This window comes from Vespula vulgaris, chromosome 2 (genome assembly GCF_905475345.1).
Source record: "Vespula vulgaris chromosome 2, iyVesVulg1.1, whole genome shotgun sequence".
Lineage (NCBI taxonomy): Eukaryota > Metazoa > Arthropoda > Insecta > Hymenoptera > Vespidae > Vespula > Vespula vulgaris.
The window spans coordinates 2,274,327-2,297,611 of NC_066587.1; the positions used below are offsets into that span (position 1 = coordinate 2,274,327).

Sequence of the window (23,285 nt, forward strand, 5' to 3'; positions counted from 1 at the left end):
AAAAGAAAATAAAAACCATTTTCGATCGTTCGCGTATACCCGTATGAAATTATTTTCATAAGATTTTTAGACAATATTTAGAAAACCTTAATAATCGATTATACGTGATTTCAACTAACAAAAGAAGAAAGAGGAAAGGCGTGAAAGATCGTTAAAAGAGTGTCACTCTCGACAAGAGCGAGCGGCGAAAAGACACTTTGGACACTTTGAAAACAATAGGTAAGAAGTATCAAGGTGAGAGGCATCGTGCTTACCCTCGAGCGAGTAATCGTCCAAAGGAGTTGTCTGTTCTCTTTTTATCTTCTTTTCTTATATTTTTTCTCTTTTTTTTTTTTTTCTTGATATTGTTTCACATTTCTTACCTAATTTTTTTTTTCGTTTCATTTATTTAACATCTTTCGTTTATCTATTTATTCATCTTTTGTATTTTTTTTTTTTTTTTAGATTATATTTTTTATTATTTTTTAATCATTCATTAAGAAACAATAAAAAAGCCACAGAAAGAGTAGATTACTACTGTGCTGTCTACAAATGTTTAATGAAACATTCTAGAAAAAAGGATTTTCGTGATACATGTACGGTTTATATTAATACTCGCCTGGTATGTCCGCGATGGTAATTAGCGTAGAATAAAGAAGAACAAAGAAGAAGAAGAAGAGAGAGAGAGAAAGTGAGAGAGAGAGAGAGAGAGAGAGAGAGGAAGGAAGGAAGAGAAGAAGAAGAAGAAAAAAATCACAATTACATGTATCTCAATGAAAGATATCGAAATATGAAACTTAAGGAAAATAGTACTGTGTTAATTCTTAGCCAAGCGTTTTATTAACCCTTTAGCTACAATGTTACGTGAATCAATTGATACTATTATATCTCAGATTATATTTACAGCGATGTTACATACAATTACATAAATATCATTGCAAGATAATATTGATCTAAGTCAGAGGGTTAACTTCTTTTCCACCGTGAGTCACACGATCCTCAACACCAATCAATCACGTTTCCCGACTAATTAAATTCACTAACCATCTATCTACTACTCCATGCACCTTGTGTGGCATGAAACAGACAGTAACAAAAGCCGTGCAGTTTCACGAGACACGACATTATCAAATACAATAATTGGTCTTGTCGTTCTCACACCTTACCACCGGAACAAGCAAGTAAACGAAAGAGTCACGCGTGACTCGCGGGGGTTACCAGTTGGATCTCTGTTTTATATAATATTAATATTTTTGTTATATAATATTAATATTTTTTATTTTTTTTATCGTAATTTTTTAATTAAGATGGTGGTTGTTCTATCGGTGGTTCTTCGTTGATAAAACATGAAAAATAATTCGGTCATTAAAAAATCACTTTGTTAGAAGTCACTATAGTCGTTACAAGTAGTAGCTGAAGGATTAATTGGCTTTTGTGGCTTCTCGTTTGTTATTTACAGAAAAAAAAAAAAAATGACAATATCAACAGAATGATATACATTCCTAACGAATCCTGTCTGACAAATGTCTAAACATTTTTTTCTGTTTCTTTTTAATTTCTTTTTCTTAAATTGAGTCTATCCCGTAAGAACAAAATTTGTGACATATTTGGATTTTTAACAAGCACTGGTGGCTGCTCGGTTTAGGATGTCTTGATAAATTTCATTTCTTTTTCTTTCTTTCTTTTCTTTTTTTTTTTTTTTTTTTTGTTAAATAAAATATAAAACGTTCAATATCAAAATTGATATTTTCTTTTTATCAAATATCGCGAGATCCTGAGCCTGAACTATTTATTTATTTTTTCCTTTTCTTTTCTTTTCGTTCATATCTCAAATCTAAACTTGGCGTTGATTAATCGACATTCTGTCTAGGGTTTAGGGAAAAGAAAAAAAAAAAAAGAAAAAAAGTAGCAAGTAAACATAACATGCGTTGAAAGAAAGAAGATGGATGGGGTAGATTATGCCACCAGGCTCATTACACGGTAAGATCGATCGATTTCGAAATATTTATCCGTTGATCCACGAAGAGATATGTCACTACGTATTTTATAGAATCACAAATTATAAATCCATATTTATAGATCGGTTCTCTTTTTCTTTTTTATCTGAATTATTATAAGAGAAAAATAGAAAATAAAATAAACAAATATATATATTACTGTATGAAACGATTTAATGTTTTGTTTGTAGCTACTTAGAAATTTACAACAATTCTTTATATATATATATATATATATGTATGTATATATATAGAAAATATACATAATATAATATATATACATATATGCAATTTGATATATATATAATATTTCTATCACTCTATATCTATTAATATCAATATAACACATGCACGTTCAAAATCTAATTACTATCTGTTTGTAATGCTAATCCTTCCTACACTAACGTTCTAATATCTTTAAAAAATAAAATAAAATAAAAAAAAAAAAGAAAAATAAAGAAACAGACGTTTCATCAAACCCAAAACATCGATTCCATTCAAGTGTTAAAAGCTCTTCACTTTGTCTATTACACATAAAGATCAAGTATCACACATATATAATGATTATGTTATTAATGAATATTATGTTATTAATATTTCAATTCTAATCATATGAACGTAAAGAAAAGTTTCAAGCAAAAACGTTGAAGTCGATGTTCTTGTTCGTTTCATTTAGCGTGCACTTGATAGCAATAGTAGTGGAAGTATAGGTGGTGGTGGTGGTGATAGTAATGTAGTAGTATTAGAGTAGTAGTAGAGTAATAGTAGTAGTAGTAGTAGTAGTAATAGTAGTAGTAATAGTAGTGGTGGTAGTGATAGTAATATTAATACTAATAATAGTAATAGTAATACAGGTTTGACCAAATATCTTTAGATGGGTGAAAAGTTCTTAGATGATTTTACAAATCAATTACTCTTTTTCGAAACCTTTTAGATTTTCATTTAAACTTCTGAATTGGCTTTTCAATTAAGTTTGTAATTTTACGATTTATAATAAAAAAAAAATCCTTAAAAAATCTCAAGAAAATGTGATTGATCTTTAAACATCACCTAAGAACTTTTTGACATATCTAGTAACTTTTGGCCCACCCTGTAGTAATAGCAATAGTAACAATCTTATTAGCAAAGCCGTATTCCGGAAGGGATTTAACGATTATTAATTAACTCGATTCGCCTGTTGGCCTTAAGCAATCGTGCCAAACGAGATAATGAAGTGTGAATGGACAAGGTGGTGTGCATGAACAACACGTAACACGTGTTTTGATCTTTTATTTTTCTTTTCTATTTTCTTTTTTTTTTGTTTCACTATGCGTGTGTCTCTTATTATCGAGCAACGTTTATAGCCAATATCAATTAATTAATCAGAAAAACATTAATGAAGAAGACGAACGATCAAACGAATAAAAAGTGTAATATGTATGTATGTATGTATATATATATATATACATTTTTATATATATATATATTTATATAACATCGTGTTAAATATCTAAAGCTTTTTTTCGACATACCGTGTAAATATATGTACGATGAATAAGACCGTGCTGAATAATTTCTCATATTTCTTGTTTCTTTTTTTCTTTTTTGGAATTTCTTTTTTTATTCATTTTTTTCATTCATGTATATATAAATATTATAATATAATTGTTGTATATAACGCATTCTCCAATTCTAAACATTTTGAAGATTTATGATCCCAAAAATCAATTGAAATTATATTGCCATAATCCATTTTGAAATTCTAAAAATTCTCAAAATATACATTCTTAAAAAAAATCAAACGAAATTACATTGGAACAATCTATTTTGAAATTTTACAAATTCTTGAGATTTACATTCCTAAAAAGATCAGATGAAATTAAATTGGCAGAATCCATTTTGAAATTCTACAAATTCTTAGAATTTATGTTTCTAAAACAATCAGAACGAAATTAAATTGGCAAAATTCGTTTTGAAATATTAAAACTTCTAAAATATACATATATATATATATATCGAAATTTTTAAAAAAATTAATGGATACATATTAATTCAAGCGTGAAGTCGTAGTTAAATAATGATCTAAATATATATAATACGATAAAAGATCGAAGGACGAATGTGCAATTAAAGTTGGAAGAGCAAGAGCAAAGGAGAGAAAGAGGTAGAGAGAAAAAAAATATATATATAATATATATATAAAAAATATATATATATATATATAAAATATAGATACGCGAACTTTAACAACGACAATTAAAACTCATTCCTTGTCTCTCTCTCTCTTTCTCTCTTTCTTTCTTTCTTTCTTTCTCCCTTTTTCTCTCTCATTTTCTCGTACTACAAAGATAGAGAAATTATCCAGCAGACGGCACACGTTGTATATCGATTGAAACATAAGTGCGCTACACATTATGGCGAGAATAAGGACGTAGCTAAAGTAAGAAGGAGGAAGAAAAATAAGAAGAAGAAGAGGAACAAGAAGAAGTAATAGTAGTAGTAATACAAGAAGAAAAGGAAGAAGAATAAGAATAAGAATAAGAATAAGAATAAGAATAAGAATAAGAAGAAGAGCACAAGTCGAATTCTCGCTTGGCGTGACCGCCTTGGCGATACTTCGACGTGCCTTGACCTAGAAAATTACCGAGGCACACGCAAATGAAATTACAGGTTGGAGGGGAGAGTTAGAGGGGAGAATAGGAAGAATAGAAGAAGGAAAGAGAAAGGAGATGAGAAAGAGGAAGGGGTTGAAGGTAAAGAGAGGACGGCGAGCTACACGTTTGGCGTCTAAAGCTTTGAATGAAAGAGTATCGTGTCAATGAAAAAGTTGTGCTGTGGTTGGTTAATAGGGGCAATTGCATACACCTACGACGACCTCTCTCTCTCTCTCTCTCTTTCTCTCTCTCTCTCTCTCTCTCTCTCGCTCGTTCGCTTTCTCTCTCTCTCTTTCTCTCTCTCTGTCTCTGTCTCAGTCTCAGTCTTTGTCTCTCTCACTCTCTCTCTCTCTCTCTCTCTCTCTCTCTCTTTTTATTTTCTATCTCGGAGAGTTTCATTTTTGTTTTTGTTTTTTGTTTTTGTTTTTGTTTTTCTAATTATGATTATTAATAGTATTTTCTGAAAAAGTGTATATATATATATATGTATATGTATGTGTATACACATAGATATATATAATCGAGAAATTATATAGAAAGAACGCAGAGGTATAAAGTGGTGTATGTAATGCCACCGTGAGAGAGAGGAAGAACGTTTGTGATCGTAAATACCTTCGTAGTACAAAAGCAACACTCGAATTCGCTAGGTATTTCATCAATTTTCTCGAATTTTCTGCTCTCTTTTTTCTCTTCATCCTACAAATGTCACAGACACAATTTTGCGGTTTTACTTATTTGTGAGTAAGACTCGGTCCTCTGGAGAAATTCGGAAAGCATTCCAATCGTTCCTTCATTTTTTTTTGTATTCATATTTAGTTTCATATTATCTTAATATTACATACAAATCTTTAAAAAAATGTTTGAAGAAACTCTTAAGATTAAACTGTTTTAAATTATTGAATTATTCGAGCGCTTAGGCTCTTTTCACGAATATCTATTAAAATTAAGAAATTGAAAAATTTTTTTTTCGTAACGATTCGAATACTTCCCGAACGAACGAACATAAAAAGAAGATGTTAAAAGAGTAAGAAAAGTGTTATTAATGATTAGAAAACATTAGAAAAAGAAAAAGAAAAAGAAAAAATTTGAAAAACATAAGAATGCCTCGAAAAATTCGATCACGTGGAGCCAGAGAGACGCAAGTATACTCTTACATACATATACGCGAGATTGAAAGGAGTGAAAGTGTATGTAAGTGATGTGCGATTTGCAAACTTAATAGTGTATATATATATATAATATTGTATAGTATAGTATAGTATAAAATAGTATAATAAATTAAATAATAAATGCTTTAACATGGTAACAGCCGAAATAAAGTTCGTTCTTTCACCACGATTTTTATTTTCATTATTTTTATTTTCTTATTTTTCTATTTATTTATTAAAAAAAAATTTTCTTTTAATATTATTCTCAATACAATAAAATCGTTCGTTTATTCGAACGAATCTTCTTCGATAAATGCAAATTGATTTATTCTTTATACTTTTTTTCTTTTAACGTGAGCCACACGGTGCAGAAAATATGGTGTCGTATACAAAAATGTGATAACACGTTGAATTTAATATACAGGACGTTTTGCATATGAGTGTCGATATTTCTAGAGATCGATATATATAGGGAAAAAAAAAAAATCATTGAAAAATGTGTGTATCATTTTTTCTATTACTAAATATTTTTTTCTAATCTGCAAAATGCATAAAAAATTATGCTACATATGATATAAATTTTGATAAAATTGTTATAGCTATTTTTATATATGTATTGTATATAGATCGATCATCTGAAAAATAATAATACTTCATTCATGATACATCCTGTATATTAAATTGTTAACAAAAAAAAAAATGGACGTCACACGTGCTTCTCTCGTTACTTACGCGAACGTTAACGGCATTGCGATGAATTTCAAAATAAAGCCTCACTCGAGCTGCCACCTTCTTATGTATGTATTTATGTGTGTATGTATGTATGTATGTATGTATGTATGTATGTATCTTTTAATTGTTTAGAAAAAAAAGAAAAAAAAAGAAAGAAAGAAAAAAGAAAAAAAAAATCTATCGTTCATGTTTCCTCTCGAAACGAACGAAACGTTTAATAAAATATTTCCTCTCCTCCTCAAAAAAAAAAAAGAAAGAAAGAAAAAAATTTATATTTTCACATATTTTTCTATCAATCATTTCCAAGGGAGCCGAAATTGTTCACTGTGGGATTCATCCCCATGTTCTTTTTGTGTACATTCCCTCTCTCTCTTTCTCTTTCTCTCTCTCTCTCTCTCTTTCTCCTTAACAATTCTTAAGAAAAATAAACACGATTTAATTTTTAAAATTTTTTACACGTAATGCTTAGAAAACGTGTGTACTTTATTTATTAGCAAAAAATTTTTAATTCATGTGGAATAAATTTTTATAACATTGTGGTATAGTTTGTACAAAAATAAAAAATAAAAAAAAAGATTAAAAAAAAGATAAGGCATTGTTCTCTCACTTTCTCTCTCTCTCTCTCTTTCTCTCTCTCTCTCTCTCTGTCTATCACACACTTTCGATTAGAAAATTTAAATTAACAAAGTCAAACTATCTATCTACTATTATAACAAAAAAACCAAAAAGAATTCCCATCGCAATATCGATTTTGGAGTCTTCATTGAATTTCGCAAAAAAAACTTGTGTAAAGAGAAAAAAAGAAAAAAAAGAAAACCACAAAAAAAAACAATTTTTAAAAAATATTTCAGTCGTTGATTGAGAAACAAAAATGCAAGGATTAGTAAAAAAGAAAAAAAAAAAGAAAAGAAATAGAAAAACGCGTTAATAAATTTTTTAATTCTTTCAACTGATATATATGTGTATATATATATATACATATACACATAATTAAAATAATACTTATACGTATGTATCTATACATATATATATGTGTATGTGTATATATACATATTATAACATAACAAATAGATTAATACTCTTATTTCTGTCTTTCTCTCTCTTTTCATGCATTAACAATCGGAAAATAACGTAATTTACGTCATTCATCGAGTCACATTTTAATTATTATTATCATCCTCATCATTATTATCATCATTACTATTATCATCATCATAATCATCATTATTGTTATTATTATTATTATTATTATTATTATTATTTTTATTATCATCGTCATCATTATTTTATTATTATTATTATTATTATTATTATTATTATTATCATTATTATTATCATTATTATTATCATTATGATTTCATTAATCATCAATAATCAATTAATATCATATTATTTCATTAATCGTCAATAATCAATTAATATCATATTATTTCATTATATCATTAATAATAATATTACATACGTAAAATTACATATGATAATTTCCGTTCACTTTATTTATTTATTTTTATTTAATAATTCTATGTCTTTTATTCGTTCAATTTCCGCTCGAAAGAGAAGTCAAATCTAATTTAGAAGTTTTCTTTTTTTTGTTGTTGTTTTTAGAAGAGTTATTGTAGGTGGATAGATGGATCAGAGTTGAGATTAAATAATGTATGATACGTATGCAATGTACGTTTAGATCTAATCTTCGATTAAAAAGGAATTAACACTGTGTCTCCTGAACTATATTATCCGAATGGGTGAGTTTGGATTGGGTTGGGGGTTAGGGAATTAGGAAGTTTAGTTAAACGCTAGCGATGAGTTCCGGCCCATTTCTCTCGATATTTTGTAATCGAGTTTTTGCTCATCGATTGGCTCAGAGAGAGAGACACACACACGGCAAGGTCCGACAATAAGCAGGTAAATTTATCACTGGGACGAATCTGTGTGTTCGGGCACAGCTTTTCTCAAGGTTGCTGGTCAATGCGCGCTGTCGGACATTGCCTGTAACATATCGACACGAAAAATCTGTCAGAGATATATGAGCGTCTAATATTGCGGGGGGCCTTTTTTAACCCTCTATAACTTGATTCTACTAATGAAGTTACAAACACAAGCACACAGAGACGAACACTCATATATCTGAAGTTTTTTAATAAATTTTCTATCTTTCTTTTTATTCGAATTTTAATTAGCTCATAGTTAGCTCAAGTTAGATGATATTTCAATTGTTAATAAAGGAGGGATTATTTAAATATTATTTATGGATAATAAGTATAATTATATTGTATTAATTGTAAGTAATATGTTGTTATATTTACAATAATAATAATAATAATTATTATTATTATTTGTAATATCATTTATATTAATGCAATATAATATTTTATAGAATTATTTATAATATTATTTATATTGATATTATTGTGTTATAATAAGTACTGTATATATATGTGTGTATAAATATATATATATATATATATATATATATATATATATATATACACATACACATATACGTACATAATTTTTTTATAAACACAAAAAAGATATTGGGTTATAGAGGGTTAATACAATCATGATGAAGTTCTCGTCAAATTTCATGTATAAATTTTCGATCAACCAGATATTTTTTGTAATAATTTTTGTCGGCGATAAAACTGAATACGAAAAAGAAAAAACAAAGAACAAAATCAGAATAAAATTTATTCAAAATATATCATGTTTATTTTAAGATCCTGTAAATTATTTATTCGAATTACACTTTCGAGCGAAAATGATCCATCGATCCAAGATCTTTTATTTTACGAATGTTCATTCGATCGGAAAGATTGAAGAAAAAAAAAAAAAATAGAAAAAAGAAAAACTATTATATAATCAAAGCTCTTTGCTACTAACAAATTTCCAGCACATCGACGATGATTATAGTAGCTTTAATTTTACACAATTTTGTACATTTACCGTTCGTAAAAAAAAAGAATTAAAAAGAACCAGAAAATAAATAAATAAATAAATAAATAAATATACAAAGAAGAAAAAAAAGTATTCCGATCTCGAGTATTGTAAATATGTGAATAAATATATTCTGTGTAAAAATATGGTGTATGTGTAAGTGTTATACGTTGGTTGACGTCTTATAGAAAAACGAATGGGCACGCGCGCGTATGGTATGTATGTATGTGTGTGTGTGTGTGTGTATATATATATATATATATACATGGAAAAAATATTACATTAAAATATATAAGGATAGAAAATCGGCGAAAATATAAAGATAAAATTAGATATGATCGTTCTTTCGGGCTCCCCCAGAGATCGTTCGCTAAAAGAGAAAAGACTTGCGCAGAAAATAAATAAATTAATTAATAACAAAATTAATAAATTAATAAATAAATGAATATAAGTAATAATACGTTGTAGCTTATAAATTATAGTAAATTAACTTTACTATCTTTTTCATTATTATAAACAAAAAATTCTTGTTTGATTTCAGACTATATTCATTGCACAAGTCTGCTGTCGAATAAATCAACATATTACAAATTTGCTCGTGAGAGTCTGAACGGAAACTAAAATTGATATTAGAAAAAAAAGGATTACAGAAAAAAAAAACAAAGAATAAAAAAGTAAAACGATAACAAAATAATAATGAAATAAAATAAAAATCGCTCTCTCACTTGCAAAAAAGGAACGCGAGAGGATCGAACGCTTTTATACTTTGATGACATACATATAAGTATACATAGGTAGAAGGATAGATAGGTAGATAAATATGTAGATAAATAGATAGATAGATAGATAGATAGATAGATAGATAGATAGATAGATAGATAAATAGATAGATAGATAGATAGATAGATAGATAGATAGATAGATACATATATACATGTAGAAGCAAAGTCTTCTTTCACGAAGCTGATGTGTAAGATTCTATTTAGAATGTCATACTATTTTCAGCACGAACCTCTATGCATCTATATATCGGACACGCGTGGCAACTCTTGGACTTTGCAATCGTTAGAAACATTGCGATCAAGGCATTTCTTACTATTATATATAAGGTACATTATATATAGGTACGTACATATAGATATATACATATGAACCCCGTAATAACGTTGGCAATCGAACGTATGTATAAAAGAAACGATCGCTCTTCTCGCTTTCCTTTGGTAACAAGGAATACATAAATTCAGATGGATATCGTTAGAACGATGATAGTAATAATTTGCATTGGAATTAGAAAATAAGCATATATCTTTGTTGATTTTTAAAAAGCTACATATGTTGCGAGCACGCCCGATATTACAAGTATTACGTGTAACGAAATAAAAATGATATTAATTAGAACGATTTTAATCGGATCTGTTTGTTCTGAAATCAACCTTTATTAAATTTTCCATATTTCAATGTGTTTCAAATAACTTTTGTGAAAATATTTTTCTTCGACAATAAAATTGTTTCTAAATGTTGAATCAAAACAAAATAAATAAAAATATGTTACTATCGATTAGATTGATAAGGATCGATAGGCTCTTCTACGTTATCTCTCATATTTTATTGAAATTTTAATATTTTTGTGATTGACGGTATCACGGGTGATTGGAACGATAAGGGTTAACGCACTATCCGCAATATTTATCGTATTTTATTAAAATTTTATTAAGCATATCCATATTCGAAATATTAGATCATAATATTTCATAAGTCGCAAATTATTGTGTTCATTAAAAACTTTTCCTTTAAGGATCATCGTGTTACGGAGCGGTCTAAAAATAAATTTCAACATCGAAACGATGTTGATTAGAGACGTTAATGAAGAATCGATAAAAGGCTATAAATCATGCCAAAGATTCTTCATTCGTCTTCTTACGTTTATACTGAAATTTTCGAGCGTGCTCGATTAAAAGTACAAAGAAACAAATCAGAAAATAAATAAAAAAAATGTGTTAAGTAAATAAATAAAAAGATAAATAAATAAAAAAAAATAAATAAATGTATATATGTATATAGGTTTATATATATATATATATGGTGTCGATAATAAGCGCTGATATCTGGCTCCATCGCTTGTGTTGCCTTACACTAGAGTATAAAAGCACAGGGGGTCGGGAGCACTTAGGTCGAATTCATGCTAGCGACATAGTGCGACACACACCGATATTTTTGCGTAAAAAAGCAAACGAACGAACGAACGAACGAACAAACAAACGTACAAACAAACGAACAAACAACGATCGTTCGTTCTCCGTTAATACGCACGAAACAAGAAAGAACTATGAGAGAAGGAAAAAAAAAAGAAAGAAAGAAAAAAAAACGAAAGATAAGGAAAAAGAAAATAATGAAAAAATATCTGTGCAACTCTGAATCCACGCCAAATCGTTCGTGTATACGTTGCTGAGATTTAATTGTAGAAATAACTCAAGTCAAACGTCTACATTCAAAAATTCTACGATATCATTGTAATACTGGGAAGGGACAAATATTCTCCTAGGTGGGAATAAAAGTTCCTGGATGATCACTAAAAATCAATTAATATTCTTTTTCGAAATCTTTCTGATTAATTTTTCTTGTTCTCTTTTTTTTTCTAAACTAAACTCGTACTTTATAAAAAAAAGAAAAAAAGAAAAAGAGAAAAGAAAAGAAACTTCTAAAAAGTCTCGAAAAAAAATAATTGAGTTTTAAAATAATTTAGAAACTTTTGACCCACCTAGTAACTTTTTGGCTCATTCATATACACGTATGTATATTTCCTTTTGTACACGTATACATAGATCGAAATTTGATATATGTATATGTATATGGATATATATATATTATATACATATTGTATGTATATGAAAACGAAAAAGTGAATACACGTTGACAATTGCAATTGCAGTTTCTTACTCGACGCAATCCTGTGAAGAAGCAGGATGTTGCTGAGGGTTAACGTCAATAAGGACGATGCACTTGAACGATTTTTTTTTTTAAACGAACGAACGAAACCAAAGCAAAGCAGTTCGTCACACAGACATATATATATATATATATATATATATATATATATATATATACACAGATATACAATATGTCATAGAAATGATAAAACATCGACCAGCCGGAAAAAATATATCTAAATTTTCGTAAGTTAAACGACGATACGTTCGCGGCCTTCCTGTGGTTTTATGCTCTACATTTTACGAAAGAGATGCTTCCTTCGGAAAAAAAAAATTAATAAAATTGGGAAGCTATCTGCTTCGCTATTTTTTGACGAGCCTATCATCGTCCGATTCCCGACGATATCATACACCATTGATAGATCATAATTTTTCTTTACATACCACTTCTTCTATTCAAAACTGTATTTGATATTTCGAATACGTAAAAAGAAAAAAAAAAAAGAAAAGAAAAAAATGGAATTAATTAAAGAAATATTAATATCCAATAGAAAATAATAAAAAATTGATGTACAATATGCGTAGACATATAAACTTTTATTTTTCTACAAACATAAAACCTTGATACAACGTTGATATAACAAATATAACAAATCATGAGTGACTGACAAATAAACTGAACATGATAACGATATGATAATGATAATAATAAATAAATCAATAAAGAAAAAAGAAAAAATGTATATTTGATCAGCCGTCGAGAATCGTTTAGGCTCGAAAATGGTGAGGCCATAGAAAAAAAAAAAAACTTTTTACGAGTAACGTTATAACGTTAATATTATCGGATGAATATCGATATATTGAATACTTACGCTGGGTGTCGTATTGCCTTGATTCGCGTTCTGTGCCGGTACCTCGTCGTGGAAATAATCGTCGTTCTGCGTCCCGGGTACGCTCTGTGCGAAGTCCAAAAGACGACGATTCGGACTGTCCGGTGTCGTCGGTAGATCGTTCGGCAGATTCGGGAAGCAGGACGACGCACTACGACGATGCCGGGAGAGACTGTAATGCTCATAGTTACGATAGCAACCGGGACCAGTTTGTGCAGGACCCCGTCCGCATGCTGATTCACCTTCCGTGCTGTTACCATCTACCCCGGACATGTTGTGACCTGGAAATATGTATGTTAGAGAGCATCAGGAGTCTTGATCGAACGATTTATCACTTCTAATCGAATTTCGGAATCGTGATGGTGCTGCTCGGTTGGACGTCGTTGAAGGATTCGATATATACACGGTGTTTATTATTCAAACAGACGGTCAATTAAGAATATTCTTAGAGGTATGGTAAGAACGTATGTACGTTTATGACGTACATGTAGTCGATAAATAGGATTATACTTTTTGTTCGTACTACGGGTAAGGTAATGTCGAGACCAACTATTTCTGAAACACCTTGTATTTAAAAAAGTGCAGATACGAGAAGTATGACGTGCGAAAGGAACATGCTTGCGGATAATCGTTTCGTGACTTGCTCGGTGATTAGGTCATCGAGTAGTTGACGTTTGAAATGAAAAGAAAAAGAAATAGAGAGAGAGAGAGAGAGAGAGAGAGAGAGAGTCACAAGGTCAATGTCGTCCATGTTTCGTCGACGGTCCGTCGCTTACCAGTATCAACGATGACGTCGATAAGGTCCATGCTCTTGGCGAAAGCATCCCTCAGATTGATGTGATGAAAGGAGACGATGCTGCCCTCTCTCTTAGCCCTCTCAAGAGCCTCCCGTCTCTTAAGGGCCTTCTCCCGTCTCATCTGATTCTTGTAGAACTCAGCGAAGTTGTTGACGATAATGGGAATGGGTAACGCGATTACCAGGACACCACATATACAACACACACTGCCGATCACCTTGCCGAGCGGGGTCGTGGGGTAGATGTCGCCGTATCCGACGGTGGTCATCGTGATGCCTGCCCACCAGAAGGTCTCTGGAATGCTTATGAATTTGGTCCCGGGCTCCTCCTTCTCAGCGAAGTAGGCGAGACTAGAGAATATGAGGACGCCCATTGCCAGGAAGAGCATCAGCAGGCCCAACTCCTTATAAGAGTTACGTAGAGTGAAGCCGAGACTCTGTAGCCCGGTCGAATGTCGAGCCAACTTCAAAATTCTTAAGATCCTCATTATACGAAATATTTGGACTACCCTGCGTACGTCTTGGAATTGGTCGGTCGCATTCTTGTTTGTCTCGACCAGGAACAGGGATACGTAGTACGGCAGTATAGCCAATAAATCGATCACGTTAAGACCGCCTTTGAAGAATTTCCATTTGTCCGGCGAAGCACTGAACCTAAGCACGTACTCGAGGGTGAACCATGTTATACACACGGCTTCCACCATGGCAAGCTGCGGATTGTCTTGAAAGTTCCCCTTCTCATCATTCACTTGCATACTAGGAATGGTGTTGAGAGTTAGTGCGATCGTCGAAAGCACAATAAAAAGTATTGATATCACAGCTATCACCTGGAAAACCGAGGTTCAACCGGTCAAACGTTAGTTTGATCGTTCACCTAATATATACTCCTCTAAAAAAAACCTTCAAGTACTAATGTCGACATTTTCTTTTGCTCCTTTGCATCTAATTCTTGTTTAATAATACCTAACGAAGACCTCCTAAGACGTAAAAGTGAGAGAGAGAGAGAGAGAGAGAGAGAGAGAGAGAGAGAGAGAGAGAGAGAGAGAGAGAGAGAGAGAGTGAGAAAGTAAAAAAGATAAGGAGAGAATAAGAATAAGAATAACAGAGAAAGACAGAGAAAGAGAAAGAGAAGGAGAGAGAAAGAGAGAGAGAGAGAAAGAGAAATAGAAATACAGAAACCAAATGAAACGAACGATAAATTCGAGTGATATAGTACCTATAAAACAGAAGATTCTCTTCTGACACTCGAATTTTCTCCAATATTTTAACGATAAATTACGAATACGTGTGATACAAGCGTAGCTATCAAAAAGAAGATGAAGAAGAAGAAGAAGAAGAAGAAGAAGAAGGACAGAGGAAATGAAAGTTACTTCAAAGTGTTCCAACAAAATGGAGTGTTCCCTCTTTCCTCCTTTATTCAAAAATACGACGAAGCCATAACCAGAAATGGTATACACAATAAGCTCTCTCATCTTATGAAAAGCGATGTATAAAGGTGATCAAAAAGGCTGTTAAGCTACAGAGATGAAAAACTTAGAGGCTGTATATAATCTAGAAAAAATGTTCTTTTTTCCTTCGCGCAACAAAATGGCGAATCGAAGCGAAGCGACAACTATCGAACGATCACTGAAAATACGAAATGTGTATCTGGCGTGGAACAAAAGGATTGATTACATAAGCAAGAGAAATATGCTTGGATTATAAGAGAAATCTTAAGCTATCCCTTCCATTTTATTCAAAGATATATATATATATGTATATATAACCGCGATAAGGAGAAAGAAGGGATAAAAAAGAAGAAATCAAAAAGAAAAAGTGCAGAAACACTTCTACGGAGAATACAAAACGATGAATGTGTACATATCGATAAGAGAAGTAACGAGTTGAGATATAATGACGTATATATATATAATTTTTTCTTTTCTTTTTTTCTCTTCATATATTGGAGACGTGTAAAAGTGCGAACGATGGACCAGCATTAAAAAGATCACCAATGGGCTAGGAAGAGATTTGAAGGAAGAACAATATATATATATATATATGTGTATATACGTGTGTATATATATGTATATATACATACATACATATACACACATATAATATATATATACACGAAGGCAACGGCAATAACAATGACAACAGCAAAAAAGGACGGTCATTTTCATTTCCCATAGATTTGTCTGGGTTTTTTTGTTCTCTTTTCTTTTTCTTTTTTTCTTTATCGTTTTTTATTCGAGGGTGGAAAAGGGGAAAGGCGAATTTCTCTATCCGATATTGCGCAAGAAAATCGTCAGGCGCATTTAGAAGGCAAATATTGGACGCTTTAAAGCAGCAGCACCGAGAGGAGTGGCTCGTCGTTTAAAGGCAGTCTGCCCGACGTCGCTCGACTCACAAAAAATATGTTTTGCACGTTGTTCGGCAAGCGTATTGAAGAAACATCATTTATTTATTCCCTTCAAAACCCCGCTCCCTCTGTCTCTGTCAATATCATCCCACCCCCGAACGCCACACACGAAATCTTGATATACATGTTGTTCATTAGCTGAATTCCCCCTGGGGATAATAAATCTGGCTTAAAGCACAGTGCGGAATATAAATCCCAACCAAAAAATATCCCCCTTGATATCTATGTAATATTTAAGTATATATATAGGTATAATTGATCTATTTAATCGCGCTTTTTAATATATAGTCTTCGTCGCGTCGTCGGTGCAATCGCTACAATGCGAAATCAATTCGTAGACATAAGGGTTATAGCAAAAATTATGTTGTTGTTAAAACGCAAAAAAGTAAGAGGCGCTCGTTTCGCAAATTTATAATTACGGGTAACCGAGCTAATTCGCCGTCTCGTGGCCAATCAAATCAAACATGTTTTAATTTATTGTTGTTACGATCCTTCCGATTATATCCAAAAATTATTTGTAATGTTTTAATACGAAGAAAGAAAGAGTTGATTTTGATGATCATCGTTAACGATCAACAATTAACGATCAAAATATTTATTCCTCGAGACGGCGTTATTGGTATCTATCATTCGCAAATTTGTAATTATGTGTTAAAACCGAGCAAATTTGCCGTCTCGTGGTCAATTAAATCGAACTAATTCTGATATATCGTTAAAATCGTTTAAATTAAACTCAATAATTATTTGGAAATTTAAATACAAAGAAAGAGTGAGAAAAAGAGAGAAATAGAGAAAGAGAGAGAGAGAGAGAGTAGATTGTTATGATCGTTGTTAATTATTAACGATCAACTCGATTTTACTCCCATCGAGACAACGTTGTTCTATAATATATATCATTCGCAAATTTGTAATTATATATAAAATCGAACAAATTTGCCGTCCCATGATGAATCAAATCAAACTAATTGATATGAATTATTCAATCGTCAATAAATTAACTCGATCTAGATCCTCGAGACGGCGTAATTGTATATCTACATCATTCGCAAATTTCTAATTACGGCAGCAAATTCGCCGTCTCGTGGCGAATTAAAAAAGAAAAAAGAAGCAAAAAAGAAAGAAAATAGAACACCAATCAAATATTAATCATTAAATTTAATAATCATTTTCAAATTTATCTTAAATCTGGCAAAAAAATAAAGATCTGCTTTCAATGATCATTAACGATTAACTCCATCTATTATAGATCCTCGAGACGGCGTTATGACTATATATCGTTTCCAAAATTTATAATTAAGTAAACAAAACTCGCCGTCTCGTGGTGAATCTTTACAAATAAGAAAAAAAGAAAAAGAAGAATAACGAAAGAATCGTATTAGTTAAAAATCAATTCTATTAACTCCGTCGATTTAAATTCATTCAAACAATTATTTTTAATCATTTTAACGTAAAAGAAATTAATTTTAATGGAGAAAAAAGGGAGAGAGAAAAAAAGAAAGAGAGAGAGTAAATTTCAATCATTGATCATTGATCATTGTCAATCGTTAACGATTAACATGATTAAATTCCTCGAGACGGCGTAATAGTATAACATATATATATAATGCAATATATTTTCAAGCAAAAACGTAAGAAGGTCTTTGTAATGTAAGAATAAAAGGAATCTTGTCCTGCATGCATACAAAATGGATAAAAGTACTGTTCTCTCTCAATAGAAAAATAGAAAGAGATAGAGATTGATAGATATATATATATATATATATAGAGAGAGAGAGAGAGAGAGAGAAAGAAAGAGAGAAAGAGAGAAAGAGAGAAAGGGATAAATAGACAGAGAGAGATAGCAATAGAAACATAAAGCATAGAGACAGAGAGAAAGAGAAAGAAAGAGAGAGAGAAAAAGGGAGAACAGTGATCATTTATCCACGTGAAAAGTGATCGTGCTAGTGGTGTACGACCAGTATATAATAAATGTGTACGTGTGTGTATAAGTGCGTACGGTAAGTATAATTGTTTACAGAAAGCTGTTACACGTGCGCTTTTAAATATACGATGTGCGGTCATATTATATTAGCTGCGAGGAAAAGCAAAGTTTCTAAACGAAATCGTTGAAGGTCACAGTTTCGATTTTTTCTTTTTTCTTTTTTTGTAATTTGTAATTTTTCTTTTTTTTTTCCTTTATCGTTACAAAGGGACTTAATTCATTTCGTACGTATGTTATTAAGTAAAAGTTTTTGAATATGATACGCTCACGAGATATTGTGAGAGATCATGAGTTTTTCTTTCGAGAGGAAACTACGATTGAAAAAGTTTCGTTTCTACGATTTCGTTCGAAACTATGAGAAAAGAAAGAACGGGGGGATATAAAAGAAAATAGAGGCTTTGATATTATAAGTAGACAAAAGTAAGTAAGGAAGCCGGCGGCCCGCGATCGGTGTGCAAAAAAAGGCGAGATCTTTTCGTAAATTCGTAAATCAACGTGGAGGACACAAAAAGTGCACAGTGGAGATAAAAACGCAAGCTTTAACTTTGTATATATATATCTCCCCAAGTCGAATAATAAACCGCGTAATAAATGGCTCGAGTCGAAACTACGGAACGATCGTTTTTACTCGTGTCACTTGGTTTATGTTATGTACAAATGAATTTGGACTCGTTGAAAATGTATGTATATATATATGTATTAGATGCATATATATTTCTTTTTTTCTGTTTTTCTTTTTTTTTTTATTAATATTTCTTTTCTATCCTCTCTTTTTCTTCATCGAACAGATCAATATGATTTTTTCGACGAATCAATCATGCATTTCTATTTACTGTTAATATTATTATTTTTCTTTTATTATCCTCTTTTTTTTTTTCATCGACTAGATCAACATAATTCGTCGAAATTGATCATACATTTGCTTTTTTGTTTCTTTTAATCATTAATATATAAATTCGAGTATTATCAATGAAAACGAACGTTCGTTGAGCTCGACTCGAGATCCTTTCATAATAATAAAATTAATTATTCGTGTGCTAGATCGACGTAATGAAATGAAAAAAAAAAAATATTGTAATTTCTTTCAGCGAAGAATAAAAGAAAAACAAAGAAAAGAAAAAACTATTGTACCACCGAAGAAGAGCTATCTTCTAATCCCGTTCTAAGTACTTCGATCACGGCGCGAGTAATCTTCTAGACATCGGTCTTATTGACCGATTTCTTCCTACCGTTTGAAATAAACATACGTCACGGAAAATCTATACGTTCTCTAACAATGATAAATCCGCGTTGAACGCTAATATAAAGCTAACGATAAGCTTCTTTTTTCTCTAAACGAAAAGAAAATTTTCTTCTTCGCGTAGATGAATCCTCGATATATATATATATATATAGATATACTGAACATGCAATATTACACGTCTAACGTTCACGCTATTGTCAGCTCGATTTTTTTTTAATTAATTAACGTCGTTGATCATTACCCTTATCCACGATTTTTTTTTTTAAATCAGAAAATTGTAAATCGTATATGGAAAAGGATTGAAACGTTTTGTTGAACGGAGTGCAACGGTTCCCTTTTTATAAAAGAGAATCGGTGAAAAAGACTGTACGAGACACTAATTTAGTTTTTTCTTGTCCTTTTTTTTTTTTTTTTTTAAATAACACGACACGTCGAATTTGATTGTGGTTAATTAAAAAAAAAAAAGTATCGCGAGATGCGATAGAACGAACAAACGGGGAATCTCACCGGCTTCGTTGGATCGTGACTGACGTGCCTACGTCGTGTGGAAAAAAGATAGTATTTCGTCATGGAGTGAGAGCGCTTGGAGAGAGTCGATTAAAAAGGGAAATGGGTGCTGCCACGTTAGAACCCCGCACAATTTTTGTTAATCAATCTCAGAGCAATAGTGTGTGCAATGTGTATTGTTTGTGGTGTGTACGGCAACAATATTAGATATATATATATATGTTTATATATATATATACACATGACCATTTATACATATATATGTATATATATATGCGTAGTATATAGATACGTATGATAATCATATATATATACACGTATATACATATATTGGTATAAGGTAAATAGATATATATATATATACATATATATAAAAGTATATACATATACACAGAGAAAAAGAGACAATTACAACATTCGCGAAAGGGCGCCGCCTGCGTGCCTCGAAGATTCTCTCACAGTTTAATTTTCTCTCTCTTGCAAAATTTGTTGTTCGTTTTTCTCTTTTTTTTTTTTTTATTCTTTTTATTTTTACTTTTCATTTTATTTTTCATTTTCTTTTCTTTCTCATTTTTATTTTTATTATTATTCACTTGTTTTATTTTATTTCATTTTATATTACTTTTATTCGTTAATACCAATTTATATCTTACGTTCCTTTACCGAATTCGACGTTCGTACATACGGGAAAAGAATAGAAAACAATTCGGTGCTTACTCACATTTTCTACGATAGTGACCTAAACGTTCATTCTAAACGATCATCTACGTCTACTTGTTACAAAAAGAATAAAAAAATAAAAAATAAATGAAAAGAAAATTAATTAAAAAAAAATAAATAAAATTAACATTCCCGTGCGATATAATACTCGTCTATAGATATGAATTACTATGAAGTTTTGTATAAAATTACTACAGAAATTATTACGATTTTCTCTCGCTAACTTACCACATTACATCGATTAACATAATTCAATTCGATAGATCGATCGAATTCTTCTCGCTTAGGAACGTCGGATTCGGCGTATCGGAAACGCGCGTTTTCTCGTTTCATCTTTTTCGTACGTTTCTTATTTGTGAAACAAATTTCACAATTTTTAAGGTATACTCTACTTACATACATATATATATAACAATAACAACAATAATAAGAATAATAATAACAACAATAATAATAATAATAATAATAATAATAACAATAATAAAAATATTTTTTGTTCCTTCCTTTTTTTTTTTTTTTTTGTTTCTTTTTTGTTTCTTTTTTTTTCATTTCTGTTTTTTCATTCCAATACCATTTGTTAGAATAATAAATATTAGTTGTCGAATTGAATTCGCTCGTAGCGAAACTATCGTATTTGTGGTAGTTCATAGGGAGCGGTGTCGAGAAAGAATCTACGTGATACCTGGTAATCGCGTATAATGCACTCCCATTATCATCCATAGCACGTTATACATATAAAACGGCCTCGATTTTTTATTTTATACTAAAAGGAGCTAGAAAAGCTTAATTATATATTGCAAAAAGATGTATATACATATATATAAATATATATAGATATACGTAAGTATATATACATATATATATATATATATGTTATATAATTAAATGAGTGTTGTCACAACTGCCACCTAGAAATAAAACATACATTACGAAGATCAAGGTAATGGCGAGAAACAACATTCGACCTCTTCTACTATATTCAAAATACTTACTCAATTACTATTAATATAATAAATACAATATATACCTATAATAATTAAAAAAAAAAAATTAATAATGATAATAATAAAAAGAGAGAGAAATAGAGAGAGAGAAAGAGAGAGAGAGAGAGAAAGGTGGGATAAGTGAAAGAGTGTTTTATAGTGATCACAAAAATTAAAAAAAAAAAAAAAAAGATAGAGAAGAAAAAAAGTAGGAGGATAATAAGTGGGTTTGAAATCGTAGCACAAGCGAGCATAAAATAAAAAATATATATATTAATAATAATAATATTGATAATAACTAAAATGCCAAAAAAAGATACAGAAAGTTCATCTAAATTAACAATTTGGTTCGTTGCGTCCTATCGACTGAAATCGACACACGTAACTACGAGCTTCGATCAGTCCTCGACGTTTAAGAAAAAATTTCGATAGAAATTCGATAGAAAGATTTTTCAACGAACGGAGTTTAACGCACGTCGAGGTACGATCAGGGTCGATATCGGATAAACTAGCCTAAGTGTAATAACGTTCTAATAAATATATTAAAGGCAATAAAGTGTCAACTTGTAACGTTCCAAACGATATACATACGCAAACGTTCGCAAACGTTCTCACTACATTTAATTAATCATCTATATATACAATATATATATATATATATATATATATATATATATATTATAATATATAATGCACGTATGTATGTATATAACACAATATATGCTGTGAGCTACGTCGAATATTAATCGATGCTCTCTAATATCGATTTAATCAATATACCTTTGCTTGAATAGTAAATGCTCCGGTGGAAACTGTAAACGTGGAGACAGACCGTAAATGGATTAGTAAATTAAAAAAAAAAAAAAAAGAATAATAAAATAACAAAAGAAATATTTTTATCTAGGTCACGGTGAATCAATCGTCGTATTTTACGAATAACGGAAACGTCGCGAATCGGTCAGCAAGTTCGAGAGGAAAAGAAAAAGGAAGAGAAGGAGAAAGAAGAGGAAGAGTTGATCATCGTCAACATCATCGGAGAGAAAGGGATAGATAAGAGGGTAGAAAGAAGGAGAATTAAATTCCTTTGGATGCCCTTCGACGTTTGCCTGGCTTTATCGATGCCAGAATATCATTGGCGTTGCGGCACGCTTGGCTACCGTTCAAAAACGAAGGTAAATCTCAGCTTCTTCGTATTTTCCTTTCTCCCACATTCTTGGTTAGACCGAGACGCGACGTTTTCTCTTATCGCGATTCCAGTTAGGCACGTGTCTCGTCGACGAACGAACCGAAAGGGTTAGAAAAAGATAGACGTATAGATAGATAGGGTAAAATGGATAGAGAGACGGACAGACAGATAGAGAGATAGATAGACAGATAGATAGCTAGATAGATAGATATAGATATAGATAAG

At 30.9% G+C, this 23,285-nt stretch overlaps 1 protein-coding gene across 4 annotated transcripts in view; it reads right to left on the reverse strand.

Annotated features, from left to right (window-relative positions):
* LOC127072816 (potassium voltage-gated channel protein Shab) overlaps positions 1 to 23,285 on the reverse strand; it is a 44,786-nt gene that overhangs the window by 13,900 nt on the left and 7,601 nt on the right. For 3 of the 4 annotated variants that reach the window (XM_051013562.1, XM_051013561.1, XM_051013564.1), the window contains 3 exons: positions 14,017 to 14,863; positions 13,223 to 13,521; positions 5,222 to 5,305 (listed from right to left, as the gene is read on the reverse strand). In XM_051013562.1, the coding sequence (XP_050869519.1) occupies positions 5,222 to 5,305; positions 13,223 to 13,521; positions 14,017 to 14,863 (1,230 nt within the window). The remainder of the gene's footprint in view (positions 1 to 5,221; positions 5,306 to 13,222; positions 13,522 to 14,016; positions 14,864 to 23,285) is intronic. The other variant, XM_051013563.1, reaches the window with a different exon arrangement.